The sequence below is a fragment of the Seriola aureovittata genome, chromosome 19, assembly GCF_021018895.1.
Source record: "Seriola aureovittata isolate HTS-2021-v1 ecotype China chromosome 19, ASM2101889v1, whole genome shotgun sequence".
Taxonomy (NCBI): Eukaryota; Metazoa; Chordata; class Actinopteri; order Carangiformes; family Carangidae; genus Seriola; species Seriola aureovittata.
The window spans coordinates 1780505-1795170 of record NC_079382.1 but is presented as its reverse complement, the minus strand read 5'-3'; the positions used below and the strand labels follow the sequence as shown (position 1 = coordinate 1795170).

Genomic DNA, 14666 nt, shown 5'->3' with positions numbered 1-14666 from the left:
GTCATTTCATTGCCAGACGTGCTTCTAGTGAAAAATTGATTAACAGGAAAAAATATCCAGTTTCTTATATTTTAACAAGATATTTTTCATTTTATTATAACATTTAACTATTCTGTTTAAGAAACATTTCTTATTACGACATATCATATCTTACTGTTACGTTAACATGATAAATTGTGTGTTGTTATATGGATCTTCTTATAGGTCCCATACTTTATCTTTTATTTGAAGTGTTGATCCTTAAGAAGATATATTTGTGGTTTATGAACCAAAAACGCTCAAGCTTCTCTCTGGAGCTCTAGTAAAAACAGGTCTGTGAGCCAATCAGAAGAGAGGAGGCTCTGAGCCTCTCTTCTGATTGGCTGACTGTTTTCTGAGTGATCTAATAAAAATATAGCAGATTACAGGTAAAAATACTTGTACCTGCAAGGTAGGATGGTGGGTCCAGGTGGGCGGGGCTTGGGGTGTGGCTGAGAGCAGTGACTGCTTTGTTGTGACATCACAAAGTTCCAGAAGTCCTGACAGCTGGTTTTAAGGCTCAGTTTCTGAATACAGGCTGTGTGCATTTCTCTGTGGACTGAGGCTTTGATACTTTCACAGTATTAATATAGAACCTAGACCTGATCTATAATCAAAGGAGACAGAGGTGTTTACACTTTGTAACTGCACCAAATTCTCAGAATAATGATTAATGTTAGCTTTTGCATTAGTGCATGATGGGAGACCTCATCTGCTATATACAGTGGATGTGTTTCATCTGCAACCCTGACAGGATAACAAGTGCACAAATGATAAATTGTTTGCCTCGGATTTCTGCATTTTTCAGTATTTGGAGCAAAATAAAAATGTGACAACTTGATGTCTTGCTGCACCGCCGTCACCTCAGGTGTCGATCTGTCTCCCACGTGCCTCTAATGGGAGCTCCCAGGAGGCTTTGCAGGCTTGCTGCTCGGTGACAAAGGCAGCAGTTAGCGGCGCTGCCGGGGAGCGCTGAGGATTTATCAACAATGAGCTGAGGAGAAACTCTATTACAGAGATCTGAATACATTCACAGCTATGGAGGCAGCTGCAGGTAGGTAGCGAATGCATGCACACATTCACATAATCCGCCCTTCCAGATGAGTTGTTGCCTGGAGCTGCAGGTGCCTAAGAGGATCTTAGGAAAAACGCCAAAACTCTGCCCGACCACTGGCAGCAAATCAGAGTAAACACAAATCAGCAGCAGCCAGCCGGAAGCGCAGAGATGATCCCTGCTCCGTAATCAGCAGTTTGCTGCTGGTTAACTTTTTCTTTTCTTTTCTTTTTTTTTTAAACATTCTGTTTTTCGTCTTTACGAGGCGAGTCAGCCAAGGTGAAACAATGCCGTCAGGACCGAACAACGTTCAGCTGGAGCCCACGTGTGTTCTTCGCTAAACAGAATCTCATTAATTAAAGGAATCTTGGAATTGAAATATTAACTTCTACAAATGTAATCCCCCCTCGATTCAATTTCCTACCAAAATCTCATAATCCTCCGTCTGTGTGCAAATTAACTTCTTGATGACGTCGCACCAGGTCAAGATGCAAGATTAATTTTATTGCTCCACAGAGTGGAAAACTCATCCTGTCCTCTTCGGCCATGCTGCTGCCATGAAAAGCAAAAAAACAAAATAAAAACAGAACAGCCTCAACAGAGCAGCTCTGGAGGTCCCAGGGTCAAACTCTACAACAGCCAACATACAGACGTACCAACATGACGGTCCTGTGAGATTGACTAGTGTTTCGTCAACAATAATAATCAATCATTTTTATACTGTAAATACTTTTTTATGCAGAACTTTGAGCCCTTAAGAAAACCTCTTCCAGTTTCCTGCAGAGCAGTCTGGTTCACAGATCTTCACCAACATATCAAACAGATGTAGGTGAGGGGAGGAGAAAAAAAAGCCCTCCAGCACCAGAGGGAAATAAATACCCTCCACCAATCGCTCCATGTGGCCTTATGTGTCAACAGTATACGTGTGCGCTGCAGAGCTGATTTTCTATTTCTCTTTATGTTCGGGGTGAGAAGGTCTAATGAGCTCCTCAGGGTTTAATTTATGCACATAAACTATAATGGATTTCGAAGCAAGAGCGAAGAGAAGAACCTCGTCCGTCTGCTGCTCTTTTCTTTGAGCTCTGAAAGCGCCAGGAGTGTGTACATCAAAAGGTCACAGCGTCTGATGCGTTTGATGTCTGCGGTACACAAGAGAGGCACTTCGCAAAACACTGTTGACATTTTTATGTGTGTTTGTATTGAGCCGAATGTACGCGGCCGATTAAACTGACCTTTTCCTCGTGTCTCCGGCGATCTCCGAGCGTCCGCCTAACAAGGTCACACTGCTCGTACGTTACTGTTCACTTAATGCACTCGGTGTTTAAACATGGTTCCGAATCCATTTTCTCCCTCCGTGCAGCTCTTCGCCTCTTTCCATTAATTTCATCATACTGTCCTACGTTTGGAAGAAGCTTTTAGCATGAAGGTCCCAGTGGGAGTCAAACCTTTAGTCCTGTCTAGCATGATTACATTTTTCCTCCAAAATAAGAGACCGTGGGTGTAAAATTACTTCTATTTTTTAAAACCAATTTTGCTTTTAAGTATCCTTTTAAGATACACTTTAGGATTTTTAAGATACAGTGAATTGATCTGAAACCATTTGTATCATAGCATTTTCAGTTTTGTGCCTAACTGGGGAGAAAAATCTGACGATCTGTCATCGTTCCTTTTTCCCTCCACCCCTACAGATGGAGACGAGGAAGCGCCTGGCCAAAATCGTGCTGGTGTTCGTGGGTCTGTTCGCCCTGTGCTGGTTCCCCAACCACGTGCTCTACATGTACCGCTCCTTCCACTACCACCAGATGGATCTGTCGCTGGCCCACCTCATCATCACCCTGCTGGCCCGAGTCCTCAGCTTCTCCTCCTCCTGCGTCAACCCCTTCGCCCTCTACCTGCTCAGCGAGAGCTTCCGCAGGCACTTCAACAGGTCGGGAGGTCGTGTTATCGATAATGACAGCTTTCAGACATAACCCATGGTTCCATATCCCTGTGAGGTACAAGGTGGAAATAAATTACATAGGAAAGATCAGCAGCGCATTTCCACTGACTGTTCCGCCCATGTAACAGTTTGACCTTAGCATACAAATATTTCTTAAAGGATGAGGCTTTACCTTTATTCTGTATTTTTCATATCATCTAAAAAAACCCCAGAATGACACTAATGTCTCAACACTTCCTGACCTCCCCAGACACTGACTGTCTGTGGCTCTGAATTCTTCTGAAGATGTGAACCTTCAAAATCCTCACAAATATCCTTCTTTTTTTTTCCCACAGTGATTTACTGAAGCACCTGGGCACTGCAGTGGATTAATACACATGTTCAGCAAATGATCATACAGTTAGTTTTGAAAGTTCTGCTTTCTGGATAGGCTCCTGACAAGTTCATTTCATTTTTCAATGTTAAAATGTCCCACAAAAAAACATAAAATGACTTAATCATTACATATTTAAATTACTTCACCCATTTAAAAAAGAGATTACCAAGTTAGATTCAGAGGTCCTATGCATTTCACCATATATTCAGATCTGTACAAAATCCCACATTTTCAACGTGATGATTTTAATACCTAAAATATTTACATCTGCTGAGCAACAAAATGTTGCACCTCCACATTTCAGCATGCAGTCTGACAGAGAGGAAGGAGAGACAGAAAAGAAGGACATTGTATTTTTGCTGGGATTAACTGCCCGCACCATAAAAAAGATGGAAAACACGTAGAGGATGAACGCTTGAACAATTCTTTATGTCTGTATTGATTGGATTTATATAATGCAAATAAATAAGACGTAGACGATGGGAGGATACAAATCAAAACGCCTGCAGACGGATGAGACTTGGCTTCTGCTCTGACAGGCTGCTGGCTCAGGGGTTGGCACGGCGCTGCTGATGTTTTTTTATTCTCTGTACAGACCAATCAAAACTTTCCCGAAGTCTGAACATTTGTACGACACCGAGCACTCAGATTCAGGAAACAACCAGGTGACAAACACTTCATTTCTCACTGTGAACGGACTCGTAACCTCGCCACAAAATATAGCAATCATGGTCTCGTCTCCGTCTGAGTGCTCCCACTTCCCACTAAACATCCTGCAACTTCTCATTACTCTACCCCGGCAGGGTGGAAACCCTCCTCAGCTCTTCATGCCGACTCTGGCACAATCCTCTCTGTGACTGTCAGAGTGAGAAACAGTAACCTGGGGAGAGGCTTTGCGCTTTCATTTGGGTCAGATTTGCAGGCAAATCCTGACACCGCACAAGCAGCAGAGGATATGTCAGAAAAATAAAATGCACCTTAGGGAAGCAATTATAATGAGACATCAGAAGAACGTGATAATTTACCTGTCGTCAGATTTAGTTTATTTTTACTTGAAGGGAAGTTTCATTGAACTATGTTATTGGTCCAAGTGTGAGGATTTCCATTTAATACAAAAATCTTTAGACTTTTTCTACCAAGGGAGAAAACATTCTTTATTTCCCTGATTTTTAGGATTACATCTTTGGACATAACCCTAGAGTTAGCATTGGTGTTTTTTTCAGTTTTTTTCAATTAGCCACTTGCAGTTTGGCAATATATTGCATTACACCATGTCACCTGAGAAGTCTTGATTCTGATTGGTTGGAAGGTCTACATTTACCTTTAGTGAATAGGCAATGTAACACAGGTGCTTGTAGCTCTAAATTATTGTGCCAGTATTAAAACATAGATAAGAACAGTGAAGCCTATAACAAAGGAAAGAGGAAACGTGACCAATACTCTGGTCCAGTTCAATCTGAATTCATTCTGTATCATTTGTCATTTTTCCAAGATATCAATTATTTGTGGAACCAAATTGTTGTTACAAAAAGCCCGTCTGTGATTGAATACAGAAATGTTAAAGTCTAAAATGTCAGGTAACGGAAATAGAAACCAATAATATTAGTGAATAAAAAAATGGAAACAGAAATGGAAGTAGATCATGTTCTTTCCCCCCTTTTGTTTGAACCTCGACATAGATACAATATTACAACATGATTCAGTAAAATTATTGGGAATTAGAGAAGAACATTAGTTTTTCTGTCAAGGTCTCATGGTCTCACTTTACTCTTTCTTCTTCTTGCTCAGTCAGCTGCGATGTGGTCGAGGTCACCGCCCTGAGCGCCAGGCCAGCTACCTGCATAGCACCTCCCACATACGTCTCACCTCCATCAAGAAGACCACGCCCACCGCAGCCATCATTGCTCCAGCAGCCAATGGTAGCTCCAACAGACAAGAGGTGGCTCTGTGAAGCGGGAGGCTCGGAGTCAAGGACTTACAGCTTCACCTCATCTCAGGACGTCTGTGAACTTGGACTCCTGCAGCTGCAAGACCAGGAGAGGTACTTCAGTGCAAAGTAGTCTGTGTGGACAGGTAGAGGAAACTCTACAGGCCTTGTACCAAGTGGATGATTGTACCAGTTGCTTCATCATCTCCACCCTCAACTTGGCAACCAAACAAAAAGTGCCTCTCGGAAATACAAGGTCAGAAATCAAAGGGAAGCAAAAATCCTATCAAACTGAAAAAATGCTTCACTCTTCTACAGATTCCTCAAACAGATTTATCAAGATATGTTTGATAAATTCAGACATCTTACTTAATGTGTTGGGAGAGGTAAAACTTGCAAGGGAAGGTTTAACAAACTGCAAATCCAAGACTGAGAGGATGGACGTTCTTGTTGGTAGCATGGATACCACACTCGCATGTCACTCGCTGTTTCTCTGCGCTTAAGTTGCTGGAATGCTCATCATTGATTGATATAAAAAGCCATTTTCATCTTTTTTGGTGACACCAACTGAATCATGAACAAGTCTTCTGATGGATGGTTGGGAGCATTGGACCAACATTTGATTCTCCAGTTACAGGATGCTCTCTCTCTCTCTCTCTCTCTCTCTCTCTCTCTCTGAACTCCTGCTACAATCATGGAGATTTGGAGATCAACTGAAAACAGGTACAGCAGTAAAACGCTACCAGAAGCCTTGCAAACCAAAATATCTCCTTGGGTAGAGGAAAACCTCTTAAGTATATGTTTGGTTTGTGGCTCTGTTACTCTTTGTATCCATTGGGTTCCATTCAGCCCTAAACACTGTACCTTTGCTAAACAGAACATCCAGCAAGACCTACAGTCTTTGTTAAAAGAGTTTGCCCATGCAGTCTACATGACCATTATGATCCGTGACAGGAATATGGTGTGCTGGGACCACTGCTACCACTCCTCTGGTCCTTGAAAAACCAGTGCAACAGTTGGGCACTGGGTTCTGCCACGGTTGTGCCTTTCAACAATTTTGTTTTTGATTCTCATGAGCATATTCTCAATGTTTAGCCGAGGTAATGAGAGTATTGGCATGACTGACTCAGGATTGTATCTTTGCTTTTTGTAGACAATGTGGTCCAGCACACACTAGACCAGTAAGTAGCCCAGAGTCAGCACTTCTAAGTCTGAGGCCAAGGGTCTGTGCTGGAAAACTGTGGAAGGGAGTCACTGCTCCAACTGAAAATGTTCAAGTATCTTGAGTATCTTGTTCATGATAGAGGCTAAGAACATTAGTTTGACAGGCAACCTCCAAAAAGGAAGTCAAAGCTCCCAAGATGCACGTGGTAATGGAGTTTGAGGAGAATCCAGAAGAATGAGATCACTGATACAAGTGGCTGAGATGAGTTTCCTTCACAGGGTGGCCCAGCCCAGTAATGACCAGTCCCAAGTAAATTCTGGGTAACAGAAATGCATTAATTGCTTTGACATTCTTTCACACTATTAAGTAGGTGTTAGTGACTCTCCACACTTCCTGTAGAGCTTTAATAGCAGAACCTTTTCAGGGAATATGAGGGAAAGGATTATCTTCCCTGAGCCTGTGGAAGGCTTTTAATGTGAAACAGATGGAACATTATGTCAACAGCAAACAGAACTGACAGCAAATTAAGGTAACACTACTTTATAGCTCCATAATTTACAAATAGTTTTTAAATATTTCCAAAGAAATCTCTGAAAAAGAGCTATCCACAGACCCTCTTATGTTTTACATTTACTGACCCTAACCAGCTTTGTCTGTCAATCACAACAAAACTAATTTCTTGACACATTCCATAATACTGTCAACCAAAGCAAAATCACTTGTATGTCATGTATGGGTATAATCTGACTTCTTAGTTCTCCATCACTCAAGATGGTCACCACTTGCTCCGGCTTCTGGGGGTCCGAGAGCCAGGGACCCCTTCAAAGTCTCCATTAGAGGTTCCTGGTGGATGCACAGACTAACAGAGCCGTGCAAATGATAAGTGTCTACACTTTATGTTGCTGCTTTGCATGACCCGACAGGTGATGACGTGTGCGCAGATCAACGTGTTGTATATTCACAACAACCACTTACAGAAAAAGATTATGCTGTGACGTACTTTTGATTACATTTTGATGGTGTTTTTTTTTTTCTCTTCTTTAAGATGTTTGATGTGTTTTTCAGTGCCAGGCATGCTTCACTTTTCTGTGTTCGAAAATTATGCTTGACTCTCATAAAGACTCGGGATAAATGTTCCCATACGAGCACACAAACACATCAACTCTCAGACTACAGCAATTTTCACATATTTTGATAGAAATCTTTTTTTTTTTTTTCTTTTTTTCAGCAACTTTAAAAGGTTGAGACAGGACACATTTACGGCAGCCTAACTAATAGTTGTCACCATGGGCTCTTAGCTCTTCAAATAGACAATCAGGTATAAGCTGAATTTACAGAAAGGAGGTGGGTGTCTGAACGCACCTGTTGGTGTCAATATAGGAGAGAGTGGCGGTTGGCTGGACATTTGTTAGTTCATCAAAACCTCTGACATGTCACATATTAACTGGAGCAAAGTTGAATAAAAAATTATGTTGTTGTATTTCAGACATTATCGAGACAGGCTTATTCAAAATGAGGGCAGGGGTTGAGTATTTCAGACACTTTGACAGGATTCACTGCAGAGACCTGATTCCAACAGGTCTTTTATTTAAATCCGCTTGGAGCTGCTGAATAGCTTCAGCCACTGACTTAAATCCACCAGGATCTGCACATTAGCATCAGTGTTAAGGAAGGTGGCCATGTCTTGACGAAGCAAAGGAAAGCTTGAATAGCAGCAAAGGAGCTTTCAGGCCGCGAGCGGTTTCTGAGGGAGGTGACAGAAGCAAAGAGGATGGACAACCTCCACTCCCCTGAACATACGCCACTTTAGTTTATTGTTGCCACAGCTCTGTGTGACCATGGCAACCTACATGAGGAAATATCTGAATTCCCCTCACCAAGTTTGACTATTGGGGCCAATAAACAATGGCATTGATATAAGTTAGCTAAACTAGGGTGTTTAATTAGTCCGTCTTCTTCTTCTCCTTCTTCTTAAAGGTGTTCAAACTGACCAATCAAAGGAGCAGACACATTAGCGACTGGCCCCGCCTACAAAGTCTCACAAGTCAACTTGACGAGCGGCGTGTTGAAACATTGTGAGCGCGATGTGAGGCTCCGTGTGTGCTGTTCGCTCGCGGAGCAGAAATGTTCCCTCGCGAGGTGGGTGTTCCACTCACTGATCTGTTCCGTGCGCTCGCATCACAGAACGTGCGCGGCTTTTATCCACGGCGGCTTTTGAGAGTAATTGAACGCAATACTAGACATGCTATTGTACTCCTGTTGTATTGGATGTAGCTGGTAGATTCAGCAGCGGAGCCACCACTCATTTATGTGCAAAACATCAGTGCAGCCATCAGCGCGAACCATTGGCTCTTTGAACGCACCTTAATATAAACCACACAAAGTAAATTTAAATCCGGTAAAAGCGCACATTGATTATGTGCAGTGACTTTAGTTTAAAAATAAAAGATTTAAAATTTCTCAATAAAGACAACACATTTAAAGGAAATTTAGCAAAGACTATGAAACAGGAACGTATCAGTTTCTGGTGCAGCTCTGAACTAACAGTAGCACCGTCTCACGTTTTGGCTCATAACTCTCGAACAGCGAGCGATAGGAGGATTTCTTGGTTCATTTGGATCACGTGTTAGTACAGTTGCACGATCCTAAACAGAAGCTTGGTCATTTGTTTCTCCGTATGGCGACATCTCTCTGTGGACAGATATTTTCACTCGTCAAAGCAGAAAAATCTTTTTCATTAAAAAAATGACTTTCATTTCTCAATCCCGAGCCATCACTTACCGCTGTTAATTACACCTGTGTCTGACGAGTCTGGGCTCATCTTGACAGGGGAAAAGTGCATCTCAGAGATAATTTGACAGTTGTACTTAAAAAAGGAATGAAGACAGTTTTCTTCCATTACTCGCCCATCCGAGGCTTTTCCTGCTGGTCAATAAACATTAATTTAACATTAATTTGTACTTTCACAAGCCAGCTCCTAGATGTATAACAGCAGCAGAGCAACAACTACACTTTGAGCTTGTAACTGTGAGATGTTTTGGATGGAGTGGAGACTGCTGTGTGTGCATGTTATTTAAATGGGACAGGCAGTAACACCAGTATTTAATTTGAACATCTAAGTGTATTGGCTGAGTAGCTATTATGCTAAAGCTTACAATTCATCCTCTGATAATGGTTTGCTTCCCTGCATCCAATCACACCAATCAAAGCAACGGTGGCCATGACAGAAATAATGAGAAAACACTTTGCCAGTGCTGAAATCTGAAATCTTTCCTTCTCTGCTTCACCTCTCTGGCTTTGCTTTTTCATTCTCAGCATTTGTCCAACATGTCCAGTGTCTTAACAGCTACTGGATGATTTGCCAAACATCTAACTCAACCACCGCTTCAGTTCACAACCTCTTATGCTAATGACTGAATTGCTGAAAGCCTCAGAATTACATTTTAATATCATTTCAGCAACTAAAATTTGAATGCTCACTTAAGAATACAAGCTTTACTGCTATGGCATTAAAAACATATTCCCAACAATATTATGAAGAGGCCGCTGGTACATCTGTGTGGATGTGTGCAGCTGTTCCAGTTTCAGAGTATATGTTGCTTGATAAAGGGGACGGAGGGTTAGGCTGATCTGATTGTATCTCGAGGCAAATGTGAATAGCCTGCCATCAAAGTGAGACACAATGAATTATAAAGCTGGGGAATAATGGGACACACCTGTCTTGACATTCATACCGTTGATCACATAAAAATCGACAGTTTGACAGATAAGCTCAAACCCATCTTCTTTCACACCCGTGTGATGTCATTTGATTGGTGGATGTGATAAGTTGTGGGGAGTAGATGTTTAATATGCTTCTGAAGGATCTGACACGCATACGGCCACGTTCACACTACTATGTTTTTCGTGTTAAAATGCATCCCTTTGCCTTGTTTTCACCTGCTGTCCACGAGACTCTGAAATTTTCAAGCCCCCCAAAAACGGAAACGTTTGGAAAATGCTGCTGGACCTGTTTTAGTGTGACAACTCCAGGATTGCATTGTAGCCTGGACGTGCAGAAACCAAAACCTTTGGAAACGATGACGTGCACACAAACGGTCGATCCCTGATTGGGTTGACTACCAGTGGTGAATGCAAGATGGATAGTGAAATACAAGAGGTATTGATCTTGTTGTTTTTGCTAGCAGCTGTTGCGGAGTTAAACTCTGCATTTTAACGCTACAACTGTCTTCACTGTTCCTCGTTAGTAGTGTTCTATGGAACTAATCAATTGCAGAATGGACAGTCTGCTTCCTGTTTACACACACACACTCAGTGTACGTGGATGTGAGATTGTACGGTCAGAGATCGTTTCTGAGACGGAGTTAAAACGCTCATCTGGACAGAGACGGTTTAGTAGTGTGGACGTAGCCTAAGTTTAAAGCCTTTTAATAAAAAAGAAATGTCAATACAAAATGTGCCTCAGAAATCCAGTGAGTCCGGTGCACTGATCTGCATCCAGCTCTCTGCAGATAGCACGCTGCACATTATGAGTCTGAGCCTCACAGGGCAGTGAGAGAGGCTCCAGACGTGCCCCCTTGTTTATCTTTCACACGTTTATTTTTCTCCCGCACTCTTGCTCTCTTTCTCATTTTTTTTCCATTAGCGTCTCTCTTCACAGCCTCTGTCGCTCCGACCCCCTCCCTCCCTCACTCTCTACCTCTTATTCATTTGTCTCTCATTGGCTGCAACCCCCCCCCCCCTTTTTATCTACTCACCTCTCATGGCTTTTCTTTCCAACTACCCCTGAGAGAGACCCCCCCCCGCTCTCCTGTACATTCTCTAATAACAACTTTCAATGCAGAGAGCCGTTCATGCTGCTATGTTTACATGGAGCCTTTGAGGTCAGAACCTGAACAGAAAACACATTCATTTTCTATCATATTCTTATTGCATTTCTTTAATCTTTGCAAAGACGTGTATTGTCAGGAATAATTTGACATTTTGGAAAATACATATCACTTTTTGAGCAGATGTAGATGAGATGTACGGTGAATATGAAGCTGTTTGTCTCTGATTGATTTTAGTCCCAGATTTTATACCTTTCCAGTGTTTTATTTGAAGTGTTGATCCATAAGAAGATATATTTGTGGTTTTAAGAACCAAAAACCATCTCAGTGTAGTTTTACATCTCCTCCCTCAGACTTCTCTCTGGAGCTCTAGTAACAACAGGTTGGTGAGCCAATCAGAAGAGAGGAGGCTCTGAGCCTCTCTTCTGATTGATAGAAAAAAATGTCGCAGATTTCTGGTAAACACTCACAGAAACCAAATCCTGCAAGATTGGATGGTGGGTCCAGGTGGGCGGGGCTTGGGGCATGACTGAGGGCAGTGACTGTTTTTTGTGACATCACAAAGTTACAGGAAGTCCTGACGGCTGGTTTTAAGGCTCAGTTTCTGAATACAGGCTGTGTGCATTTCTCTGTGGACTGAGGCTTTGATACTTTCACAGTATTAATATAGAAGCTAGAGCTGATCTATAATCAAACAACACATGGACATCTCACTTATAATACAGTATGGACCTTTCATAAATAAATATATTTTCCTTATTAATTTGAATATAAACATGGAGAGAAGAGTCTCTGATAAAGACACTCCCTCACATTTCATTTTACAGCATGTAAAGTAACATTGGGTTGTATTCAGAACTGAATCTAACAACTGCAGTGTTCATAATTACTCAAAACAAATTCAAACACTAAAATAAGAGTATAAAAATCTTACTGGCTAACTTACATTTGCTCAAGAAGACGTGGTTTGAATATAATGAAGTTATAAAGAAGTACACTACACAGTTTATGTCTCTCACAGGAGGGAGTTTATAATAAGCTGCTACAGGACTTATTACCACTGTGGTCATTTACAGCACCACAGGTGAGGCTGAAATGGCTTTAATATGGAGAATATCTGGGTGAGGACACACACACGCACACACACGCACACACACACACACACACGCTTCCTTTGTCATTACTCTCCCTGTATCTTTGAACCAAACACTCTCAGCATCCCCAGTTACTCCAGCTGGGTAAACTGGGCAACTCCTTGATGTGAATGAATGTAAAGTTAAAAGTATAAATGCTCAAGTTGGATAAATTGGCCAACGTACACCCTGCACAGGTCTGGTCTCTCTCATATAGAGAGAAACAAACATTCACACCTACAGCCAATTTAACATCACTGACTAACATCTTTGGGCTGTGGGAGGAAACATGCAGGCACAGAGAGAACTTCTGAAAGCTGCTGAAAACTAAAGATGATTATGGTAATCAAGTTCTACAATTATACCAAATTACAGTGCGCAGTTGCAGCTACAGAACAGTTTTATTTTAAGTGAGAGGGAAATATTTATGGTGCTTTCTCAGTTGGAAAAAATAGATTTTGGTGTGGTGTGGTGGGAGGTGGGGGGTGGGGGGCAGAAGGCAAGGGAACAAGACCGAGAGTCTTGAGACATGAATAACCCATCTGACAGCTGACTGGGGGGAAAGGGCTGCTACAGGGGAGCAAATGAGGGAAATGAGGAACAGGTGTGTAAGGGGGCGTTGAGGTTCCAGCGATTGGGAATAGCAAACAGGTGAGCAGGTGGAAGGTTCGAGGACATCTGGTCGGCGGGTGGAGTATCATGACAGATGTATCTTATTCATAGATGGAGACGCACCGTCAGGTTAATGACTGGGGCAGAACAGAGACACATTTTGCAATGACGACTATCAAACTATCCCTTGATTCCCAGAGTTGGCTGATGCTGATAGATGTGCTGGACATGTTTTATTTGAATGGTTAAATGCAAACAGTCACTTGGTGAATTGATTTCAGGTTGTTTTTATTATTTTTTTGAACATTTTAAGCGCATTTTAACAATATCGTGATAATACTGAAAACCGTGGTTATTTCGGTTGCTATAATCATGATATTAAATGTCTGTACCGTTTCATGTCTACACACACTGTAGTTTATTTTGACTCAGTCTCACACACGCCGCACTGTCCTGCTGCCACAAATACTCACTAGAACACCAAATGTGGATTCATCTGCCGCTGAAAATAGTCCACAACAAATGCGTCTTCATTATGAACCAACGGGCTTGTAGCTAAGAGACGGACTAACTTGATTTTGGTCTTTTTACAGATGGACAGCTGGATGTTTTCTGATTAGATGCATTGTGGAAAATGCAGGAAATCAACCGCGGTAACTGCTAACTATGTCAAAGATCACATTATAAATAGATGCTCAAGCTGAACACAGTGTGTAAGTATAAATACAGGTAATATTATCTGACCATAGCGTCCACCTTTTAAAATAAAGAGGGGTTGAATCAGAGTAGCTTGTATCATCTGGGATTTTAACACGGCCTCATCACTGAGCGCTTTAATTAGGCCCATCTCACCTCCGGAGGCTGAGCAGTCGAATAAATGTGAAGGTCTTTGTGGAGAGAAAGAGGAGCCAATATTCTCTGGACAAACAAGATTAAGAAAATGAGTGTCAGCCTCTGTTAACTACTCATCCAATTTGAGCCAAACGTGGAGACAGGGATGCATTAGTCGTCAGTGGATTGGGGTAAACTTTACTTTGCTTTATGTCACCATTCCTGGTCTGTTAGTACAGGGGGAGTACAGTTCTGGGCCCGGGGGCCAAGGGGACCAACATGCAATTAACACATTAAAGACTTTAATTAGCAGGGATGAAAGGATCAGAGGGTTCTGTTCTCCTTCCAGGGAAAAAGCATGTTAAAGAAAAAATAGTTCAATGGGACCAGGTGGCCTGTGCGCATGTTTGAATTTAATTTTTTACTCCTACTGTGTTCCAGGAGAAAAGACATCAAATTAGATTGCTGTACATGTGGGAGAAGTTGTCTGAGAAAATGTCCCTGAATGAGGATGCTGAAGTTTATGTGCGAAGTTAAAGAGAAAAGCAAGTTTCAAATTAAAAAACAAAGAGCCTGATCAAGATGATGAATAAATTAGACAAGAAAATAAAAAAAAAAAAAACAAAACTTCATTGTGTTGAATTATATTGTGTGTAAAGGTGTTATAACATGTGGGGTTTGGTTTAATGATGCCGTCTGCTTTAAGTTTTCCCTGTTAATGCATTTTGCTTCACTGTATTTCTGATGCTTTTGTCACGCAAACAGATGTTACTTTTCTGAAT

The 14666-nt window shown here is 41.8% G+C and overlaps 1 protein-coding gene across 1 annotated transcript in view; it reads left to right on the top strand.

Moving 5' to 3' along the window:
- nmbr (neuromedin B receptor) overlaps positions 1 to 12897 on the top strand; it is a 58071-nt gene extending 45174 nt beyond the window's left edge. Inside the window, exons 4-5 of the mRNA XM_056405149.1 lie at positions 2761 to 2999; positions 5176 to 12897. Of these exons, the coding sequence (XP_056261124.1) occupies positions 2761 to 2999; positions 5176 to 5338 (402 nt within the window). The 3' untranslated portion in view covers positions 5339 to 12897. The remainder of the gene's footprint in view (positions 1 to 2760; positions 3000 to 5175) is intronic.
- Positions 12898 to 14666: the final 1769 nt, after the last annotated feature.